The following is a 22,387-nucleotide window of genomic DNA, read 5'->3' on the forward strand; positions in this document are numbered from 1 at the left end:
CTTGGATGTTATTGTACTTTGCTATTTAGCCAACAGTTTTCTTCAACATGAACGACAAAAAATTTAAGCTGTTTAGAATGTGCTCCAACATAAGGAATCTTTGCATATAATACACTGTCAGTATTACTCTTTCTATTAATTACAATTTATATATTAAGTTGTTCCTCCTTTCTCCCAGCATGAAACTAAATCCAAATATCCAAGTAGTTCCCCCAAGATGTTCATTAATTTGCATATCCATATTGTCAAATCTTCCTTTTACAAATTAAATCACAACACATTTCTTAATTCCATTTCAAATAGGGAATTTGAAAGTGTTTAGTTTATTTATTTTAATAAATTTATTTACTTTTTTAAGCCTTTCTCAATGGCATTGACTATTCAGATTCAAAATGGCATATCTTGATTTGTTTGTGATGTTTATGGACATTTGACATTTTCATTGTAGTATGGTACCATTTGTGGACAATTTTTAGTGTTCTCTTTAACCACAGGTGAACAAGCTCTGAAAGGTGGCACAGACCACATATTAGACCTTCTGGTATTACTATTCCCATATCATCAAATCTGAGACCTTTTAAAGAACAGTTTATTAGATCCGTGAATTAGTTACAAAAAGAAATCTTCGCAAGAGATTTCTAAACACATTTTTTGCTTTGACACTCCAAACATAACATGAACAACTGTAAAAACTATATACATTTTGACCAAGTCAACAAACACACTGAGCTCTCCCAGCATCGTACACTATCATTTTAATGTTGGCATCTGCCTCAAATTTCCAGTCTGGGAACTAAGATCACTCCACTCACTGTTGCTATCTTAAGGAACAGTTTTAAGGTGTTTATTTAAGGTGCATTTCCAATGACAGTAAAAAGCATCTTAAAATTAAAGACAATCTAATTGTAAAATAGTTTTTTTATGTTTTAAAAATATCAAAATAAGAAAATATTTGAAGAAATCTCAAGCAGGATATTGTTGTGGACTTGGTTTAACTTCCATGGGTACAGCCATTTTCCTCAAGTACTCCAAGAGCCCAGAGATAACTATGACGATTACCCATTGATTCTTTCCACAAAGATCTTCAGTGACTGCAAACACCTGTGTATGGGGGGGGGGGAAGGAATAATCCAAAATTGAGATACTGAAGAGACAACTGATATATGAGCATTCACATAGCCTACTTTTTCATATCCCATCAGACTGTTCCTTCTGGAGCAAGTTTCCTCTTTTCCATCTGCTGGTGTTAGTGGGTTCAACCTTTGCAGGTTCTAACTCCAAAACAGATAGTAAGCCACATGATTATCATCATTGGGATCTGCCTGTACTTTTATTGTTTCACCTTCAATCTCCTCAAATTCTAGGCTTATTTTTAAATTAAATCAAGCTTTAAGAATATGAATAATGTACCCGGTAAGACAAAAAGCTTTTTAATCCCAGAGTTTATTACACAGAAGAAAGGGAAAGGTAACTGAGTCAGATGTCTAGGCTTTAAGAAAGCTTAATTCAGTAAAATACTGGGGTGAGATTCCATGGTCAGAAATGCTTAAAGGGAAGTTCAACTGCAAACAATGCTAATGAGGAACAAAAGTGGGAAGTGTCTAAAGAAACCAAGAAAGATGTATAAAAAAACTTGCAGGTAAGCTGATATTTAAAAGGGGTATGTATAAAAATAGAACAAAGAACAACTCACCAAAGAGGAACACAAATGAATAGCCAATACTTGTAGGGATACACCCAGAAAAGTTGAGGTGGAACAGCACCATCATCATTGCCTCAGTCTTCACCCAAAAGAAAATGGGGGCTCTACCTGATTGGAATAAAACAAATTATGATGTATGGGAACAGTCCACAGCAACTGACATTGCAGCATTTATGAGCTTAGGAGCTATTAATTGTGGACTATAACTGAGTCTTTCAAGAGAATTCTAAAACAGTAGTGTCCAAAATGAACTCCTCCAAGCAATGTCTCATGACTAATACACTGTAAAACTGGACTGAGACCTCCCACCAGGACCTAGTTTCACTGGGTTCCTAAGCTCAGAGAAACCACTCAGTCACAGAAATCAGACTGGGGCGGTAAATGTCTCATCACTGGAGCCAGCAAGGAAGTGTGTAGGTCACTCAGACAACAGTGTTCCAGATTCTTACCAGAGGACAATCTCTCACCTTTGTTTTGGAAGGTACTCCTGATTCTTTTCTAGCATCAGGCCATCACCTAAAGAAGAGAAGGGGAAAGAAAAGAAAAGCAAGACACAAATTGACTTGCAAATCATTACTTATCTAAAGACAAGCACAAAGCATTCAGTCCCTCTCTGTCAATGGTTACTTTGCAGTTTTTCAGTTGTTCCAACATTTTCACAACTTCTTAGAAGATCAAAGTGAGCTAGTTAGGCTCATCATTAAAACTGCAGCAACAATTCTAGTTTGTGCTAGCCAGAGGCTTCTCCAACATCCACAAAGAGAGAAGTTGGGGCAAAGGAGGAAGCCAAACACAGAAAGACATACCCAGATCAAGATTTCTGGAGTTAATGGATCTTTGGACTAGTTATAGAAATTCCATACCAGCTGGGATTGACAGCATTTATAGCCCAGAACACCCAATATATACCTGTAAACCTAAAGAAAGCTTTGGTACGAGAAGGCTAAGAGGTGATATGACAGCTCTGTTTAAAGGTTTGAAAGGATGTCATACTGAAAATCAAGCAAATTTGTTTTCTGCTGCTCCAGAAAACAGGACCTTGAGCAACAGATTCTATCTCAATATTTACGGATTGTAAAATAATCTTGTGATATTGTATTGCATTGTTATATATTGTAATCATGTTTTATGTTAATTTTATGGTTTGGGAGGGAGGGTTAGGTCAGGGTTTTGTGGGTTTTATTGTTTTTATATTATGTATCATAAACTCTGTTGTTACCCGCCTCGATCCCCAAATGGAAGAGGCGGGATATAAATAATAATAATTATTATTATTATTATTATTATTATGATGTAGAATTATCTGTGCAGCTTTGAATTCAAGGAAAGAGGGATCATAAAAGTTTAAGTAATGCATAATTAGTAAGCTAGAGATGTGGACTTACCAGGTAGTTGTTATCATGTAGGAACACACTGTACTCCAGGCTCACCATTCTGTAAGGAAGTGTTGGATCATTAAAATATCAAAGACAATCTATGATAAAAGATGCATGTTAGGGACACTCCTCCAACTTTGCACTATAAGGCCCTATGAATTTCTTCAGTGGTAGATAGCAGGGACACCCACAGATCAAATACATGCACACATCTCAAGAAGCTCAAAAGATGGTTGTTTGTAGTTTGATAGGTCCAACATGCTTTTGGCCTATGTGTAGTCAAGGCCTTCTTCAGTGGTTTATATAAAATCATAAAAAGGCAACACATAAATGCACATCTCTTAAAATCATTATTATATTTGTACACTTCCCATAGTCTATACATCCCTTTTCTGAACCTCTACCCTTTTCAACATTTTTGCTCCGGTGTAATTTTAACTGGCTCCCAAATGATACTCAGATTTGCTTCTCAACAGCAATATTCAGCCGAACGAGATTCCAAAAGCAAGATCATCATGACAGTGGGAACCAGGAAAGATTTTGGTACCTAAGTAGGTAAGTAGATAAACTCACATTTCTCCTCTGGAAATGTCAGTACAAGCAGATGAGGTGGCTCTCACGGTCTCTTGCATTCTTCAACATGACTCCTTCAAAGCCAAGTAAACAGCTTCTAAAACTAGTTAAAATAATAAAAAAATATTGATGTACCACATTTCCAACAAATTCAGTGCTTCTACTCTAGTTAGGACCTTCCAACTGGATTTTGGGGAGAAAAAGTTGGACAATTCTACATTTTTCTCTAGGTCTACATGGTGATGTCAGGCAAGGATAAAATCTGTGGCCTGCATACAAAATAGGTGATCCAACATTAAGCTTATCACACTCTGGTTCCATCAGACAGTTCCTTCTGGAGCTGAGTTTCTTCCTCTCCCTCTGCTGCCACCAGTGGGTTCAACCTTTGCAGGTTCTGGTGCCAGGGCAGAAAGTAAGACACAACAGGATTTCCTCATTGGACCAAAGTAATCTCTAGGCTAGGAATAAGTAACGTTGGCCTCCTTATGTGGTTGAACTGCAACTCCTATCAAGTCAAGCTAGTTATCTAATGCTGACAGACCATGGAAGCTGCAATCCAACAATATAGGGGTTTAAGATCCCAATGTCTTGACCTATTCTCACTTAGAGGAATCTAAGCCTTCTCACCTGTTGGATGTCAAGTTCTTGAGTCAACTTAGAATCCCTCTGAAGCAATGCTAGGTCCTGAAATAAAACAGGAAATGGAAGTCAAAGGCTGAAAAGCTGTTTCCCCACCCAAAGTCCTGCTGGGCTCATTGACTCAGAGGGGACCACTCCATCAAAAGAATTCAGACTGGGGCGGTAAAGATCTCATCACTGCAGAGACACAGCAGGTGGGGTGTAGTGGGGCATGGAAAATGCTTACAAATGCTATGCTGCAAGAATCATAGCTGGGATTTCCATTTTAACAGTATGACAATTACTTCTTTACGTCCAGACTTTTTTTTTTGTTTAAAAAAGTGTTTAAAACAAATATAACAGTGGCAAAAAAATGAGTTGCAATCTCCGGCCTCACCATTTTTGACTCTGAAGAATCCCACCTGTGCAGAAAATTAAAAGAGAATTTGATCAATAAAGAGAACAATCAAAAAGGGGGAAAGATCTGATCTATAGAACAGAAATTTGATCAGGGCTTTGGTAACTCTTGCCATAAGACTAGTGTCGTCCATTAACATGTGTCATCATTTCAAATTAGATGTTCTATAGGTAATATGATGGGTTCAGATAATGATGTCTTTAAACCTACCTTGACTGGTCTTTGCCAAAGCCAATCCTTGTTCAGGAATGTGCACCCTAAAATACAGAAAGTTGAAATAAAATTAGGATGCGATGTCCTCATCTGTTTACACTCCCAAAAAAGGATGGCCCATGTTCTCAGACAGAAAGCTGACATCAACAGACATCAGATATATGCTTGTCTTTTTACACACATCATTGGACACAGGAAGAGTTAGGAATTGTTATAAAAAGTTACAAATTTTTTAAGAAACCTGTTACTCACCTGCAAAGACAGGACATATGCCAACAATTCTTGATCTGCAAACCAGGGCAGAACAGGAAAAGAGGAAGTAAATACACACTTTTACTAAATGTTTCAGCTAAGATTACACAGAGCAGGTTTACACATCCTGACCCCAAAATTCCTGTCTCGGGTACAAGAGTTTCAAAAAGCTCCTTTATGGGTTTTAGCTCCATGTTGCCAAGCTGGTTAGGGATTGTGGGAGCTATAGCCCACACAGAAGTAACATTTACAAGTTATGCACCTCATCTCTTGCACTGACACCCAGAGGTAGTGCTACTCAGATTCTGATAAAGGTTTTCTCCACTGAAGCTTCAGAAAGAGAGAGTTCACATGTCTCATCTCTGTAGCACTTTCATACAGCTGTGATCAGAGGCACTCCTATTCCTCTACTGCTAGCTAGCTAATGATTATGTTGCTATCAAGAACAAAAATAAAGTTGTGGACCCCAATCCCATGTATTTAAACTCAGCAGCCTTGAACATTTAACTACTAAAGCAGAGACCTGTGACCAGGGCTGGCTGTACTGGGGTTTTAGGTCATTCAGTTTAAACTATTTTCAGTGCTCTTAGGGTCAGTTACATAAGTTCAACCCAAAGTTGCTTTAAGAGAAACTTTTAAAGAACAATTATTACTTAACTCTTCAGCAGAAGAGATGAAACTATCTGCCTAAGAGAAGCCCTGAACAAACATGAAGCAGGTTCCATTTTTCAAAACCTTAAATGTACCAGAAAAGCATGCATTGGTAAGCTAAGGAAAAACTAATGCTGCTCAGATTCAGATTTTCAACTCACCTGGAAAGCAAACCACATCATCCTGTAGATTCAGATCTAGAGAAACAATTAAACAAGAAGTCACAGAGCGCACTAGCCTCAGTTAAATGAACTCAAAGAATAACTGAGGGAGTCTTCTCAGAAACAAAAAGTCATCCTCACAGAACTTTTCAGAACAGGTCTGTGTAAAGATTCATCACTGAAAGACTCTATAACAGCACTTATGGACAGGCTTCTGGGTTGTATGAGGTTTTTTAATAAGGCAAAGATCCATCAATCGATGTCTAGTTCAAAAGACTCAGGAATTCTGATGTAGGCATTTGAATATCAGAAATAAACTAGTCTCTGCTTCAATATAATGAGCCACTTGACTGGTGCAGTAAAAAGTCAGAATCCTCCCCACTAATCTATGAAAATCACCTGAAAAACTACCTGCAGCTCCATTTTACCCTGTGGCCTTTTATCTTTGAAGTCAAAGAGACTGACATGGGTTTCTTCCATAAGCAAAGGTATCTTGTAGCACTTTTGAGACTGAGAAAGAAGTTGTAGCATAAGCCTTTACAATCATAGAATCAGAGTTTGAAGAGACACCAAGGAGCATCCAGTCCAACCCCATTCTGCCATGCAGGAACACAGAACCAAAGCACCCCCCCCCACACATGGCCATCCACCCTGTTTCAAAACCTCCCAAAAAGGAGAGCCCATATTCCAATGCTGAAGAGCTCCTACTACCAGTAAGGTCTTCTTAATGTTGAGCTGGAATCTCATGCATTGCTCTGGGTCCTATTCTCCAGAACAGCAAAAAACAAGCTTGCTCCAGCCTCAATATGACACTCCTTCAGATATTTAAACAGGGATATCATATCATCTCTTAACCTTCTCTTCTCCAGGCTAAACGTAGCCAGCTCCCAAGATGGCTGCAATGGAAGCAACCTACAGGAACCATATGGCATCATTTTTAAACGAATTGCACTGTCTGCCAATACACTTCCAGACTAGAGTCAAAGTTCTGCCAATTACATTTAAAGCCCTAAATGTCATGGGATCTCTAGACTTGAAGGAGCACCATTCCCCCGAAGCTGGCAAAACTCTTCTAGAACATGGCCAGATTGCCTGAAACACCCACAAAAGACTATGGATGCTGGCCATGAAAGCCTTTGACTTCACATATGTAGAGTTGGAAGAGACCCCAAGGGACACCAAGTCCAACCCCCTTCTGCCATGCAGGAACTCAAAATCCAAGCACCTCCAAGAAATGATCACCCACCCTCTGTTGAAAAACCTCCAAAGGAGACCTCTCCCCCAGCCAAAAAAAAAAAAACCCTCCAGGGAAATGTGTTCCACAGTAACAACAGCTCTTACTGTCAGGAAGTTCTTCCTAAAGTTGAAGTGGAATCTCTTTTTCTGCAATTTCAATCCATTGTTCCTAGTCTCTGGAGCAGCAGAAAACAAGCTTTGCTCCATCCTCAGTAAGACACCCTTTTGTAGACTTAAGTCTACTTCCTCTGCCTCCATGCACCCGAGGAATCAGGCTATGGTCCAAAACACACTGCAGAAATAACCCAGTTTGAGACTGCTTTAACTGTCCTTGCTCAAGGCTAGATAATTCTGTGAATTGTAGTTTTGTGAGACGTTTAGCCTTCTTTGTCAGAGAGCTCTGGTGCCACAATTAACTACAATTCACAGGCTTCCCCAGCACTGAGCCAGGGCAGTTAAAGTGGTCCCAAACTGGATTATTTCTGCAGTGTGTTTTGGACCTCAGTTTACCAAACCTTATGCTACAATTTAGTTCTCAGTTGCAAAGGTGCCACAGGATCCCTTTGTGTATTGATATTTCAGACTAACACAGCTATGTCACTGAATAGGTTTCAATTCACTATTCAGCATTAACTGTTATTTTGTATTTTAATGCTGTTTTAATGCTGGAGAGGCAAGATATAAATACATTTTATTATTATTATTATTCAACACAACTGCATCAATTTAAGTTCCTTTGCCTAAGACTCTTTAACAGTGGTCCCTAAACTCCTTTAAGAGACTTTGGACTTCAGCTCCCAGAAGTCTCAGCTATGTTGGCCAATAGTCTGGGATTCTGGGAGCTGAAGTCCAAAATCCCTTAAAGGGGACAGTTTGGGGACCACTACTCTGGAATAATCATAGCAGTAACATTTCTATTATTAGCAGCAACACAGCAAAGTTTCAAGAGGCAAACTACTATGTGTAGCCCATTACATCTACTTCCCATATGTTGGTTCTAATTCTTGTGGGGTTTTCAGGCAATGTGGTCCCCCAACAAAAAACTATGAATGCCAGCCATGAAAGCCTTCGACTCCACTTTGGTTCTCATTCTTTCTTAGCAAGATTTTCCAATTTGCAGGGAAAAGGGAAGGAAAAAATGGATTAGATGGACCATCTAAATGGGAATAACCTCAGGGAATTAGAATCAGTATATAAACTTCAGTCATTTCCTCAGCAAACGTTATCCATGCTTACTTGGAAGTAGGCACCAAGGTTTCCAGGGAGCAGATAGGCAGGTGACCAAATGTCCTCACCACAAAGGAGGACAAGGCACCACAAAATGTAGGACATCACGAAAAGCCCTCCTCTTAAGTACCTTGCAAGCCAGGTACATAAATCAGAAAAAGGTGGCTGAGCACCTAATAAAGTATGTGCAATACAGTATTTACAGTTATATTATCAAGTAACCCATTGCCTAAAACAAGGGTACCCAAACTGTTTCCTTTAAGGGGATTTTGGACTCCAACTCCCAGAATCCCAGGCTATTGGCCAACGTGGCTGAGGCTTCTGGGAGCTGTAGTCCCATAGATTGGGGACCACTGGAACACGTTTGCTGTCCTTTTCCCCCCTCCAAGAAACAAATGCACCCCAAGCTCTGGGTTCGAGTCCTGCCTGCTGCTCCTCTTAGGAAAAATAAACTTGAGAAGGATCCATCCTTATTTACATCCAAGAGAGGCTGCCATGTAGACCAGTTTCTCGAAGGGGAAATAGCAAAGATTGTGTTACTCAATGGACCTCTTAGTCATGCTCAAAATGGAGGACAATTTGCAACCCTTCCTGGCTGAAATGTAGGACGCGTCCTGGAAAAGGAGGACGCCTGGTCAATGAGCTGCATAGGACCTTTGCTGCGGCTATGGGGCCCATTTTCTGTGTCCAAAACCCTCCGCTCCTTTGCCTCAATTTAAGTCAATACAAAGACAAAATGGAGGGCAAAACATTGGTGAAAAGGTCCCATTGACTTCGCAAACCCAGAAACCCCGCCAGGCCGCTGATGGCAACGGATTGTAAACGCGCCCGATCATCTAAAACGCTTACTTACCTCGCAGAGGCCTCTGAAAAGAGAGCTAGGCCCGCCCGCCAAAGGCTTAAATACTCAGTTGCCGCGACGCATGCCGGGAAAAACTTCTCTGCAACCAATCAGCGTCCGTTCATAGAGGTCCATTGCTCGCGCGCTTGAATCTGGAGCTGTGAGCGCGAGGCTTTACTGCGCACGCGCCGCCTTGAGGCCGCGCATGCGCAGTACACAATAGCCCACTAATTACCTACCTGCATAGTGTTGACTATTATTAGAGTATTTATACCCCTCTTTTTAACCACAAAGGCTTTCAAATGGTTCATTCGACGGTTAATTTGACTATGGCCTCGGAATACATATATTTACAGTGGTCCTTACACATTCTCTAGGTTTAGGGGTGAATGCAGTAAAGCTACAAAGAGAAAAACAGTACAGTATTCTTTTTTTACCTCAGATGATGCCTCTCTAGAAATAATTAAGTCCTCCAGTGCAACTCTATGGTCAACATCTCACAGAAGCTGATCATAGAATCATGTTGGAGGACCTACAAATGCCAACTTCTGAGACTTGCACTGGAGGACCTAAAATCACAAAGCCGTGAAAGTCAAAGCCGCAAATGTGGAGGGTCAGCTGTAGTCAGAGGCAGCCATTTTAAGCACCTTGGTGGCACTCCCTTTTCACACAAAAGACCCCCATGATATTCCAATATTGTTCTCATGTGCCTTCAAGCCATTTCTGACTTATGGCGACTCTGTCACCAGGTTTTCTTGGCAGATTTCTTCAGAGGAGTGTGTGTCATGGCCATCCTCTGGGGCTGAGAGAGTGTGACTTGCCCATGGGCACCCAGTGGATTCCATGGCTGAGCTGTGATTCAAATCCTGGCCTCCAGAGTCCTAGTCCAAAACTCAAACTGCTACACCAAACCTTATTAGTGGTGCCACAGCAAACTACAATTCCCAGAATTCCATAGCATGGCACCATGGCAGTTGAAGTGGTCTCAAACCGGATTATTTCTGCCATGCAGATGCAGTCATTGTTAATAGCCATCAACTTCAACGTATGGCAACCCCATGAACGAGGGATCCCTCCAACAATTCCAACTTTAGTGTTCAATTGTATATATTTACATTTTAGGAGCTGGTCTATTCTTTCACAGCTGTCCTTCCCATTCCTAGTCTTCTTCTGATTTCTTGACTGCAGGAAGTGCTCAAAAATGGCCTGCAGCCAGCAACTGAGGGCTACTCTGGCCCCAGGATTCTGGAACTGTTTGATGGACAATCCTGACTACACTATGAAATAAAATAATACTATGAAACAAAGGAGGCAGTCTTTAAGAAAGACATTTTCAGTTATTATGTCAAGTGAAGGTTTTGGTTAGGCCAAGGGTTCTCAACCTTTGGTCCTCTAGGTTTTTGAGACTTCAACTCCCAGAATCCCGGAACAATGAGCATACTGACTGGGACTTCTGGGAATTGAAGTCCAAAACATCTGGAGGCCCAAAGTCTGAGAACCACTGCGCTAGACACTTTAATCTCCCACTCCTTCAGACTGATGTAGTCAGGGAAAGGTGTGGAAGGCTTATAGGTTAAACATGACGCAGTGTTTCCCAAACTTTGGTCCTCCAGATGTTTTGGGCTTCAGCTCCCAGAATTCCTAACTACTGGCCAAGCTGGCTAGGGCTTCTGGGAGCTGAAATCCAAAACACCTGAATGACCAAATTTTGGGAATCATTGAGCTAGAGGCTTAGGATGTGAGAGAATGGCTACATTTTCAAGAGGCACAGATGATGAAAGTTACTTCACACAAGACATAATTGTCTCACAAGGCAGCATTCTCCAACCTCGCATGTTCCAGTTGTGTCTTGAGTGACAACCTTCATCATCCCCAGCCATCCTTGGGATGATGGGAATTTTTCTACATTTGCAAGGCAGTAGGTTGGAGATGGCTGCCATGCAGAATCTGCCGTCACAGTGATGTACTAATTTAGCAGCGTGAGCAAAATTGGGCAAATTCATAGCGGAGAGAGGCACTGATAGATATCACTTGTAGCATATTACTAATTTGTAGAGATAAGCACTTAGTAATAGCACTTTACATTTCCATTCTGCTTCGTAATGAACTAAGCACTCTCTAAGGTAGTGGTTCTCAACCTTTGTTCCTTCAGATGTTTTGGACTTCAACTCCCAGAAGCCCAAAACAGCACAGATAACAGGTAGGGATTCTGGAAGACAAAGTACAAAACACCTGGAGGACCAAAGGTTGAGAACCACTGCTCTAAGGAGTTTACAATATAATCTCTCTGTACATCAGATGCAAGTGACAAGCAGAGAATTTAAAATCTTATTTTGCCTTCAGAAAAGTCTGTAAGTTTTCTAGCTAATTTCCTTCTAATTTTTTAACAACAGGAAAGCAGCAGTGGGGAGCAACTATAGATGCATAACATGTATAATTAACAAAAATGTATGTAATTTTAAAAGCAAAGCTCTGAAACAAAAGACAAGGAAACTCTACCATTCTTGCCTCCTTCAATACACTTTTATGTAGTTAAGAGAGGAATAACTAAAGTAAACAAACATAAAACACAACATTGTTTTACCACCTATTACCACCTATCCTTTATATTTTTATGGATATACAAATAATGTAAATGCTGCTCTCTGGTGAAGCTGCTGTCCTTCCTTCTATTGAACCTGGGGCTCAGCCTGGCTAGCCAAGTGATGTTCCACCATCCGGGGCAAAAAGTGCTGCAGGAAGTGGAAGAATTCTTTGAAGGCAACAGCCTGTTCAGGCACTGGAGTGAATCTCAAGCTGATGTGTGTGTCTGGCTTGCCAGGAGTGCCATCCACATCCAGTTGGGCACAAACTATGAATCGCAGTAGAGGGTCCACAGGCCTCGCTTCCCCTTTCTGCTGGGAAATGGCCTCAGACACTTTTGCCTCCAGTTCCAGCAAGGCGGCCTTGTCTTTGGGATCAGGGTGTAGCGCATGGAGCTGTCGACGGACACGTCGCCGTCCCTGCCACACATGGTGCCAGACTGAGCAGTCCCAGGTCATGTTCTCCCCAGAGGGGAGCAAAGCTTCAGTTCGTGGCCTTTTAGCAAAAGGGGAGAAGATATCTTTCTCTTCCCCATCATCCAGGGACCGTTTGAACCCTGCTGCCAATGGCTCATTCTTTGTTTCTGACTGTTCTTCTTCCTTCTTAGAGTCATTGGATGCCAATTCTTCTCCAAATCCCTGTGTTTCCAAGCAGCTACATTTTAGCACATCCCTTAAGACAAATGCTACACCAGCACAGACTTTCTGAAAGCCAAGCTGGTGGAAATCCCCACCGTGGTGCTCAGGGGACTTTGAAGGCAGTGCTGCCAGTGTCAAAGGGAGGCAGATGATGAGTTCTCCAGCCGTATCAGCCTCAGTCTCCAAATTGCCTGGCTGGAACAAGCGGACCAGTCCCCAGATCTTGCCTTTGGTGGACTTGCGCTGGTACTGCAAACTCCGGCAGTATTTGGCAGCACTGCGGCAGCACAGCTGAAATCGCTGTGCCGTCTTCTTGTTGACATTAGCAGCTACATTGTGACTCAACTCAAAGGGGTCTTGAAGATTGAACGATCCAATTTTGAATTTGTCACTAACTTCAGATGATAGAAAAGTGGACAAAGGCAGTAGCTGACCTTCCTGGAGAGATATCACACAGCCTGAAAAATCGTAGTCTTCAAAGACATGGAAGAATTCTGCTAGAAGGGAGCCTAGAATGAGAGGTAGACAAACAACAACCACTGAGTCCATTGCAGTGGACAGCCACTGTTTACAAAATAGAGGGCATGAGCATGCACATACAACTGTGTCAAGTACAATTACCTGTCCCTCCACGTCTTCCATCACATATCCTGGAAGTCTTGTCTATTTAGACCCAAGATCCACAAGAATGTGTATAAAAAGTGTACAAGCCATACTTATAATTATCTATTCCAAGTTCCAGCCCAAAAAAGTGCAAAAAAGTTAAAGAAAGGTACAGGTTTTCAGGATGCTGAATTCTGCATCAAGTACCAATAGACTACATTAGACTACATGAAACAAAAAATTAAAATTAAATTAAAAACAAAATAGCTTTCTCTCTGATTATGGTATGCGCATGCTGATCATAGACACTGATCTTATGGACACATATTTTCCCAAAAGAGGAAAGTAGATAAATGTGATTAAACTGGTGTGCCAGACAATGCCCTCGTCTGATAAATGTCACATTGAATATAAATATTAGTCTCCTCAGAGCAACTCACAAAGGCTCTCTTTATTCCTGCTTGGGTCCCATTTGGCTGAATCCTTGGGGAAGCTGCAGTCCCATCCATCTACTGTGGTCTGCTCCTCATCATCTGTGGAAGGAGGAAGGGAGAGAGTGGAGGATGAGAATAATGCCCCCACATGCATGAGCATGTAATCGCTTTAACATTTGTATCTTGTTTTCCCCGATTTCATAGTAATCACAGGGCTGCGTTCTAAATGCACCAAGACTGACTGGTTGAATTATCTGTTCTACAATCCTGATGTCAAGCTGACTTTGTAACCATTTTTGAAGATGGAGACAGCATCTGACATCTTCCAGTTTGCTGGGGCCTATCTCATAGGGAAAAGGGTTGGTTATAAATCCTTGAGCATTGGACTATGACTCTGGAGACCATGGTTTGAATCCCCGCTCAGCCATAGAAACCCACTGGGAGACCTTGGGCAAGTCACACTCTCTCAGAATCAGGGGAAGGCAAAGGTAACATCTTGCACAAATCTTGCCAAGGATTACCATAAGTAAGAAACAACTTGAAGGCACACAACAATATCAACAAGTACTGGGTGAAAACTGTACACAAAATCAAAGCCAATCTATCTAATTGGGGCCCTCAAGGTGTGCTGGATTCCAACCTTTATCCGCTAATGTGACTTGTAGTCAAATACTCCTGAATGGCATCATGTGAGGGAGTGTGGTTTAACCAGTAAAGCTGTTCAATATCCTAACCTGAGGCAGAACTTACCTAACAGTTCCCTCAGGCGGGCAACTGTGGGCAGGACTGGCGGGCTGCGTGTCTGCAGGAAGAAAAGCACCAGCAGCGTCAGGGCATAGTTATTGAGGAGGGGACCTCCACCAAAAGGGTTCCCTATAGAAAGGTAAAGAGAATCTTAGCAAACCTGGCCTCCTCCCCTCCAGCCCAAGATCCCATCCCCATGGGATCTCCAGTCTCTCACTGTGTCTCAGCCCAGAAAATCCAAAGCTGCACCCCAAAAGTATCCAATAGCAATAGCATCTACATTTCTATACCGTTTAACAGTGAACTCAGCACTCTCTATGCCAGCACTGTCCAAACTCTGGCCCTCCAGTTGTTCTGGACTTCCACTCCCAGAAGCTTCAGCCACCTTGGCCAATGATTTGGGATTCTGGGAATGGAGGTCCAAAACACCTGGAGGGCCAGAGTTTGGACATCACTGCTCTAAGCAGTTTACAGTCTGTAAGCCAATTGCCCACAGAAGTACTCCAGAAAGCTTCATTGGGCCAGGTGGTACCCCTGCTTTTTTCCATCATCTCCCTGCTGAAGGACTCTGGAGAACTCAAAATCTTTTCCCAGTTGATTTTACCTTTTATGTCAGGGATAAGGAAACCGTGTAGCATTAGATTACCATACCCATCATTCCAGAAGCTGGCTGTATTGGCCACTGGACTCCAGAGGCTTTTGGAGGGCCTCCCTTCAAATAGGGGAAGCACCCCCAAATAGTACCTGCCAGTGGTTTTCCAACGTGCCTGACAGGCCTTATAAAATTTGATATATTATTTAAAAAGGCCATGGCTAAGTGCCAAAGCCCAAGTTTGTATTACAGAAAATCCAGGGTGACTCCTACACATCTCCAGTGGAAAAAAGTACCAAGAAGATAGTTAAGAAAAATATATTTCTCAGCCTGATCCTCTGGAGAGATGCCTTGCAATACAATAACACATGGGCGTAAAGGCCAGAATCCTGTTGATGCTGAGATAACTGGAGCATCAAGTGGAAACGAGGAAAGAGCAAGAGAGAAAAGGTGGTGGGTGCAGTGCCTGGGAAAGAAGAAATAGGCTGCTTGGAGCCAGCAGCTTGGTCATGTCTCCCCACTGCTGCCTATGTGTAACTGTTTTTCATTGTGAAAATAAGCTGCATTCATCTTTGCATTCATATCTAAGCTGATCAATGACTTGTGGACATGCCAAAATGAGATTTCATATCTAAATAGTATAGCTGTGCCCAGCAATAAGAACAGGAGGCAGAGGATTGTAGAATCTGTATCTGTCACTGGGCTCCCTCCCTTTGCAAACAGCTATGCAAAGATGTCAGTCATGTGAATACATCAGAAAGCAATGGTCGTTGCCCACTGGTCATTGTGCAATGGGACCAAAAGTGTGTGCATGCTACCAGATAGGTAACCAGGTGCACAACATTATCCATCACCACAAGGTGGTACAGTACAACTGCCATGTAAGTCCACAGGCAGTGTTTTCTGCTACACATGTATGTCTCTTGGCCTGAGGTAACTCCTCGTGCTCCACATTCTTGTGAAGTTCCATTCGTTTCACTGGGACTATGGCAATTACAGTGAATTTAGAGGATGCCATTTTGATTTCCTATGCCTCGTACCCCAAGCTTTATTCATCCTTGCCACTCATTCTCTATTTACCTGCCAGCACCTGCTGCTTTGCCCAGTAACGCACCACATAGACTAAAGGCCTCACCCTCTCATCTGCCTCAGTGCAAAGCTGCAAGAAACGTGTGTTGCAGAGTGCCAGCCTGCCAAGGGAAAAAATAGAGGGGGACACGTGAGCTCTTAATGCAAAATTGATAACCCCCTCCATTCTATTTTAAAATGTATATCAGTTGTAATATGTCATTACTGGAGTTGAAAACACTAGAGAGTATGATGCTCTACAACAGCCTTTTGAAACTTGATAACACCACCACCAACAACAACAACAAATATTCTAGACTACAACTTCACCATCCCCAGTTGTCATGACCACCTGGAGATAAAAAGTTAACTTCAGAAACCATGCCTATGAGGAACGACTTATGGAGTTGGGGATGTTTAGCCTGGAGAAAAGGTGGTTAAGAGGTGATATGATAGCCCTGTTTAAATTTTTGAAGGGATGTCATATTGAGGAGGGAACAAGCTTGTTTTCTGCATCTTCAGAGACTAGGACCCAGAACAATGGATGCAAGCTCCAGGAAAAGAGATTCCACCTCAACTTTAGGAAGAACTTCCTGACAATAAGGGCTGTTTGACAGTGGAACACACTCCTTCCTTGGAGTGTTGTGGCCATCCTTGGAGGTCTTTAAATAGAGGCTGGATGGCCATCTGTCAGGGATGCTTTGATTGAGAGTTCCTGCATGGCAGAAGGGGGTTGGACTGGATGTCCCTTGTGGTCTCTTCCAACTCTATTATTCTATGATCGAATTCCTTTCTTGCAGATTATCGTTGCATAAAATGTTGATAACAGATGTTGTCCAACCACATCTGGAGGCTCAGAAATTTCCAATGCCCACATTAAAACAACTGACGCGTAGATGCATGTCTATACCTGTTGTTTATGGAGATGTCACCACGCAGGCCAGATTCTTTATGGCAAAACTTGACAACAGGACGACGGGCATTCAGCACAGCTTGGACATTGTGAACTCCTGGGACACACTTTTGCAGCACAGTGGCAACAAGTTCTAGTACTTCAGGCACTGTGGCTGTGGTCAGGTCCACATCACTTAGGAGTGAATCCTCTGACTGTGAGTCTAGTTTTGGATTGGCTCCATCCTTGAGACAAAAGAGAAAGGAAAGACATTAGGAATGGATTAAAGTAGTTATATCATGGTACAAGAAACCCACTATTGTCTACACTGAATAACAAGGCTTCTCCAGGATTTCAAACAGACGTCTTTTCTAGACCTTTTGGAGTTACTAGAGACTGATGTGAGTTGTAGTCCCTAACATTAGGAGAACCAGGCTGTCTACTGTTACCCAAAGAAAGGCGAGGGGATGGGGGTTGTTGCACCAACTGTGTCAGCATCTTTAAAAGTCTGGGGAATTGCTTAGCTCAAGGACACTTTGCAAGAGGCTGGGTAACCTTAGGACCAATGGAAGTATGGAAACTGGATAGCAGAGCCTGAGGGCATTAAAAGGGATGATATTCACCAGTCCAAGTGTAGACCACAGAAAGCAGGAGTGGCTTAGACTGGAGTCTGAGGGTGACACAGCTCATACATGGAGCATAAACTGAGGACTAACTGTATGCATACTGTGTGTGCAGAGGCTAGGTTTTTGGGATCAATATTTATACCTGAAATCTAGCCTTATGTAGTGTGATATCTTCCAACAAAGACCTGATGGCTTTCCCAAGAATTGACAATGGGATTCTGGACTGGTTGAAAGATTTAACTTGAGGGTAACAAAAACAGTAATTGGATGAGAACAACCCTAGGGTGGACCGGGAGGTTGGCTGGAAGCATGGCAGGAGGAAGGCAGAAAGAGCTGTCTTACTGCTTTGGTGCAATGAGACCTCCCTTTGTTTTTTGGTGCAAGAAGAAAAAGGCAAAAGGGTCTGGGTGAGGAAGGAGTCAGCACACCCATTGTAGTGAAATGCCTACAGGTCCTCACTCTTTTCTTGTGGGAACTTCACCTAGGGTTCCAAAAGGTTATTGGAACCTCTTAAGAATATGCTGGCTCCAGATATGAAGATATGCTGACCCCAAATACAGGGCAGGGGATGCAAGGTGTACGAACACTAACCTTGTTCCCTTTCCTATACATGTTCTCAGCCCCATTCGTACCTGTGATGCACTGGAGCCCTTGGCAGAAGCCTGGAAGTGTTTTGCCTTTTCAAGGTCCAGGAACAAATCTAGGTCACAGCCAGAGACATCAAAGCTGTTCACTGAGGAGCCAAAGGGGAGGATGGCAGAACCTGGGAATGTGGAGGCCAAAGTAAAGGTTATAAGATAAAAGTCAAAGTAGCTGACTGGGGCAGATAATGAGAGAAGCAACTTACCAGGGAAAAATTCTAGGAAAACTTCCTGGAAGAGTGTGACCACCAAGTCCCGCAAGCGCCGCTCACTCTCTGAAAATTCAAAGAGTTGCACCATCAAAGACATCTGTGCATCCACCTATAAGAAGGGGACCAATAGCAAGGTTTCAGATAACAGTAATTGACAACATTTCAACCCATTTTATAGTATGGCCATTAGCGAAATGGCCACATCGAATTAATTCACTCACGTCGTCAGCCTCGCACAACTTTTGTGCCAACTTCTCAGGATTCAGCTGCTGCTGCCTGGCTGAACCCTGCTTCCTAGGAGGTTTCTTTTTGAAATCCTTCTTCTCTCGAGGTTTGACACGCAGCTTTTGGCCTCCTAGACTATGGTTTGTTTGCGCCAAAACGTTCTTCAGCATCTCTTCGTTTTGCAGTTCTACAATGGCATAGACACCCTAGCAGCCAAATGTACAATAGGAGGAAATGAACATCAGTCTCTAGAATCACTCAGTGCCTTCCTACTTTGTCAATCATTTGCCATATATGGACAGCACTACCACTATGAGGATGGACGAATCCTATATAGCTGGAAACGTTAAACATTTGCTTAACTTCAGTAGAGCAAATTCTGAACAACAGGACAGAAACAAGTCGGACAAAGGCTGAGTCAGTCAAATGCCAACAAAGAATGAGTATAGTGTGCCTGCGTCTTACAAGGATTTCAGCTTATGCTGAAGCTGCGCACTGGAAGCAGCAATGGCGCGTGCACCACCTGCACAAGTCCCATAGTATTTCCCTTACGTGGGTCTGGAACGGATCCCTGCATAAGGGAAGGGCCGACTGTACTTCCTTAAAAACAGAATGAGCAGTTCAAGAGAAAGAACATTTGGACCAACTAGCATTCAAATAGTGCTATGCACTTCAATACAAGAAAATGTATATATAAATCCTAGGGAATCAGTGAAACTTAGTACCATAAACATGAGTATCTTGTCCTTAGGAATGAAACAAATTATGAAACTTATCAAATGGAGTATGCAAAGAGTTTGGCGATATTCAAAGGGATATTCGGTACACATTTGGTGACACTGTTGTGTGTAAAACCATGCTGAGAAAGCACTGAGGGAATTATTTTGCTCTACTTATTCTGCTTTCTCTGTTCTTTGAGAAACAAAGTTACACCATTTTTTAAAAACTGGTAATAGTTTCAGCACCCCAGGAATGTGTATTCCTTCATGGCAGCTGGCTGGACTGGATGTCTCTTGGGGATCTCTTCCAACTCTATGATTCAATGATTTATTTTCTTTTAAACAGTCGTGCTATTGCCACCATCACCTTATCCTTGTCCATCACAACATTGATCACTTCTCCATAGGCTTGGAAATAATCGCTCAGCTCCGAGGCTGGTGTCCCTTTGCTGAAGCCACTGACAAAAACACTGCGAAGCTCTTGGGTCTGGCGGATACTACGGAGGTTTTCCAAGTGCTGGTGCTTTTTTCCACGCAAGTGATCATCCAGGCTGGGCTCTGTAATATAAAACCAAGATGGTTTTTTCAGTTGCAATTCTGTGGATAAGAAGCAGCATAAAAAAGCCCTTTTCTCCAGTATAAAAGGTCTGTGTGCTGATCCATCAAAGTCAAATGGCTAATACCTCTCTGTAACTAAGAGCCATAACAGACTGAAGAAATAATCCATCTTGAGGCCATCTTTTCTGAAGATGCCAGCCACAGATGCTGGCGAAACGTCAGGAAGAAACTTTTCTAGAACACGGACACACAGCCCAAAAAACCCACAAAAAACTATAATCTTGAAACCATTTTAAGTTCTCTGGCTCAGTGCTAGGGACTTTTGGGAACTGTAGTTTGTTGTGGCACCAGAGCTCTCTAACAGAGAAGGCCCAATGCCTCACAAAACTACAGTTCCCAGAATTCCCTAACACTGAGCCAGGGCAGTTAAAGTGGTTTCAAACTGGATTATTCTGCAGTGTGTTTTGGCCCTAAAACCATAGTTAGATCACCATGAGAAGATGAAAATTCTGGTTTAGGAAAGCATTAATAAACACAACTAAATTTCACTGAATGTGGACCTCTCCTCTATATACTGAGGAAGAAAAATATGATAGACCAGCTCATGTACAAGGACACAAAACCAGACGCATGTCGCTGCTTAAGGATGTGGAAAAATAGTGACTTCTTTAGGGCAAGGGTCCACCTGAGGGCAAGATGGACCCCTGGTCTGATGCTTTAAGTCTCTTTCCACATCATTAAGCAGCATATTAGTTTTAACTTTTGCATAGAATCCTAAAGCTGTCGAACTGCCCTTACTGTCAGGAAGTTCCTCCTAATGTTGAGGTGGAACCTCTTTTCCTGTATCTTGCATCTATTGCTCCGTGTTCTAGTCTCTGGAGCAGCAGAAAAGAAGCTTGCTCCCTCCTCAACATGGCATCTCTTCAAGTATTTAAACAGGGCTATCATATCACCTCTTAACCTTCTCTTCTCCAGGCTAAACATCACCAGCTCCCTAAGTCTCTCCTCATAGGGCTTTATGGTTCCCAGACTATTTTTGAGCTGCTATATTATTATCCTGCCCTGCCAATATGTAGATGGGACAATAGTATTGTGGTGGCATTGTTAAAAATACCGAGGGGGCAGGGGAAGCTTTGAACCCCACTCCAAAACACACTTTTAATAATAATAATAACAACAACAACATCCTCATCAGTTATTTCACTTTTAATAACAATAATATCATAATATAATAATAATACTAATAATAATAGATTTCAAAAATAAAGAGCTCTTGTGGCATCTTTGAGACTGAATGCACCTGAGGGAGTGGACATAAGTTGTTGTTGTTATTATTATTATTATTAAACGGGACATACTAAAACAAAGGACAGTACTTGCCCATAGGGAAAGCAATAGGGAAAGCATACTTGTCCATAGAGAATCATTGGAGATTGCTTGCCCATAAGAAATAATGGGGATTGCTTGCCCATAGAGATTCATTATTTCCTATGGGCAAGTAATTTCTTATGTTTCCCTATGGGCAGGTAAATACTATGTTTCCCAAAGGGCAAGCAATCCCCAATGAATCTCTATGGGCAAGTATGCTTTCTCTATGGGCAAGTACTATCCTTTGTTTTAGTACGTCCCTTATTAAACTTTATTTATATAGCGCTGTACATACAATTAAAACATCGATAAGAAGGAAAGCCCAGGGAAGCTCATGCTGCCAACTTCCTTTCTTTGAGTTAAGTCTCAAAGGTGCGACAAAAGCAACACAACTGAGGCAAGTCACGCTCTCTCAGCCTCCTCAGGAGGAAGGCCATGGCAGGGCCCCCAACAAAAGGGCCACTGAGGCTCCTTGCCCAGGACTCACTGTTGGCCACCGTCACGCGGCAGAGGCAGCAGCGGAACCCTCCTCGGGGCAGAGCCTCCACATCCCCCGCCGGCTCCGCCATTTCCCCGCCAAGGCCTCCTTCAAACACTGCGGAACGTCCCCCGCCGGAAGTCCTTTCCTGAGACGCTCTGGTTTTCTCATCTCTATGGTTTCTCTGGGAGCATGCGCAGAAAGCGAAACGTCCGTCTGTGTAGTATTAAGCACTTCCGGTTTTCCTTCAGGGGCGGGGCCTGAGTGCTGAGCGGGAAGAGCGAAGACCCGCCCGCCGCGCTCGCTTCAGCTTTGACGGACATGGCTGAACGCGATGGAATTGTGGGAGTTGTAGTTTTTTGAGAGGCATTGGGCCTTCTCTGTCAGAGAGCTCTGGTGCCACAGTGAAATATATTCCCTGGATATTCCATAGCATTGAACCATGGCAGTTAAAAGGCCCAAAAGACAATGTTAGAATGATCCAATTTGACACCACTTTAACCACTGTGGTCAATGCTGTGGATTTCTGGGAATTGACATTTGTTGTGGCCCCCACAACAATTCCCAGAATTCCACAGCATTGAACCACAACGATTAAAGCAGTGTCAAATTGGATCATTTCAGATATTGGAACTTCTAGTCTTTTCTCTCAGGCCTAAGAGGAAAGATATAATTTAACTGTTTAACATGTTCGTGTTGCCATTAGTTGATCTTGGAATTAAGGAATTTAAACCCAGT

The 22,387-nt window shown here is 42.5% G+C and overlaps 1 protein-coding gene, 1 long non-coding RNA gene and 7 other non-coding genes across 10 annotated transcripts; all 9 read right to left on the reverse strand.

Annotated features, from left to right (window-relative positions):
• Nucleotides 1-571: 571 nt before the first annotated feature.
• LOC121915834 lies at nucleotides 572-9,302 on the reverse strand. 2 transcript variants are annotated; one of them, XR_006100754.1, is made up of 11 exons: nucleotides 9,281-9,302; nucleotides 5,965-6,000; nucleotides 5,153-5,187; nucleotides 4,898-4,944; nucleotides 4,667-4,691; nucleotides 4,279-4,335; nucleotides 3,652-3,754; nucleotides 3,088-3,136; nucleotides 2,170-2,218; nucleotides 1,694-1,810; nucleotides 572-1,101 (listed from the first exon to the last, which is right to left on the reverse strand). It is a non-coding gene; the product is annotated as an uncharacterized LOC121915834 (long non-coding RNA). The 2 variants fall into 2 exon arrangements; XR_006100753.1 differs by lacking the exon at nucleotides 9,281-9,302 and having other exon boundaries at nucleotides 5,965-7,264.
• LOC121916350 lies at nucleotides 1,193-1,317 on the reverse strand. The gene has a single exon (XR_006100842.1). It is a non-coding gene; the product is annotated as a small nucleolar RNA SNORD22 (small nucleolar RNA).
• LOC121916347 lies at nucleotides 2,035-2,104 on the reverse strand. The gene has a single exon (XR_006100839.1). It is a non-coding gene; the product is annotated as a small nucleolar RNA SNORD31 (small nucleolar RNA).
• LOC121916344 lies at nucleotides 2,336-2,408 on the reverse strand. Its single transcript, XR_006100836.1, has one exon. It is a non-coding gene; the product is annotated as a small nucleolar RNA SNORD29 (small nucleolar RNA).
• LOC121916346 lies at nucleotides 3,530-3,599 on the reverse strand. Its single transcript, XR_006100838.1, has one exon. It is a non-coding gene; the product is annotated as a small nucleolar RNA SNORD30 (small nucleolar RNA).
• On the reverse strand, nucleotides 3,967-4,092 carry LOC121916349. Its single transcript, XR_006100841.1, has one exon. It is a non-coding gene; the product is annotated as a small nucleolar RNA SNORD22 (small nucleolar RNA).
• On the reverse strand, nucleotides 4,406-4,474 carry LOC121916348. The gene has a single exon (XR_006100840.1). It is a non-coding gene; the product is annotated as a small nucleolar RNA SNORD31 (small nucleolar RNA).
• On the reverse strand, nucleotides 5,446-5,520 carry LOC121916345. Its single transcript, XR_006100837.1, has one exon. It is a non-coding gene; the product is annotated as a small nucleolar RNA SNORD26 (small nucleolar RNA).
• A 2,475-nt stretch (nucleotides 9,303-11,777) lies between the features above and the next one.
• Nucleotides 11,778-21,789, reverse strand: TUT1 (terminal uridylyl transferase 1, U6 snRNA-specific). Its single transcript, XM_042441242.1, has 10 exons — nucleotides 21,659-21,789; nucleotides 19,613-19,803; nucleotides 18,523-18,732; nucleotides 18,296-18,410; nucleotides 18,081-18,211; nucleotides 16,841-17,067; nucleotides 15,943-16,052; nucleotides 14,277-14,399; nucleotides 13,533-13,625; nucleotides 11,778-12,998 (listed from the first exon to the last, which is right to left on the reverse strand). Exons 1-10 carry the CDS (start codon nucleotides 21,738-21,740, stop codon nucleotides 11,938-11,940), a joined length of 2,343 nt encoding a protein of 780 aa, XP_042297176.1. The 5' UTR covers nucleotides 21,741-21,789; the 3' UTR covers nucleotides 11,778-11,937.
• Between the last annotated feature and the right edge of the window lie 598 nt (nucleotides 21,790-22,387).

The sequence above is a fragment of the Sceloporus undulatus genome, chromosome 9 (genome assembly GCF_019175285.1).
Source record: "Sceloporus undulatus isolate JIND9_A2432 ecotype Alabama chromosome 9, SceUnd_v1.1, whole genome shotgun sequence".
In the NCBI taxonomy this organism is placed as follows: Eukaryota; Metazoa; Chordata; class Lepidosauria; order Squamata; family Phrynosomatidae; genus Sceloporus; species Sceloporus undulatus.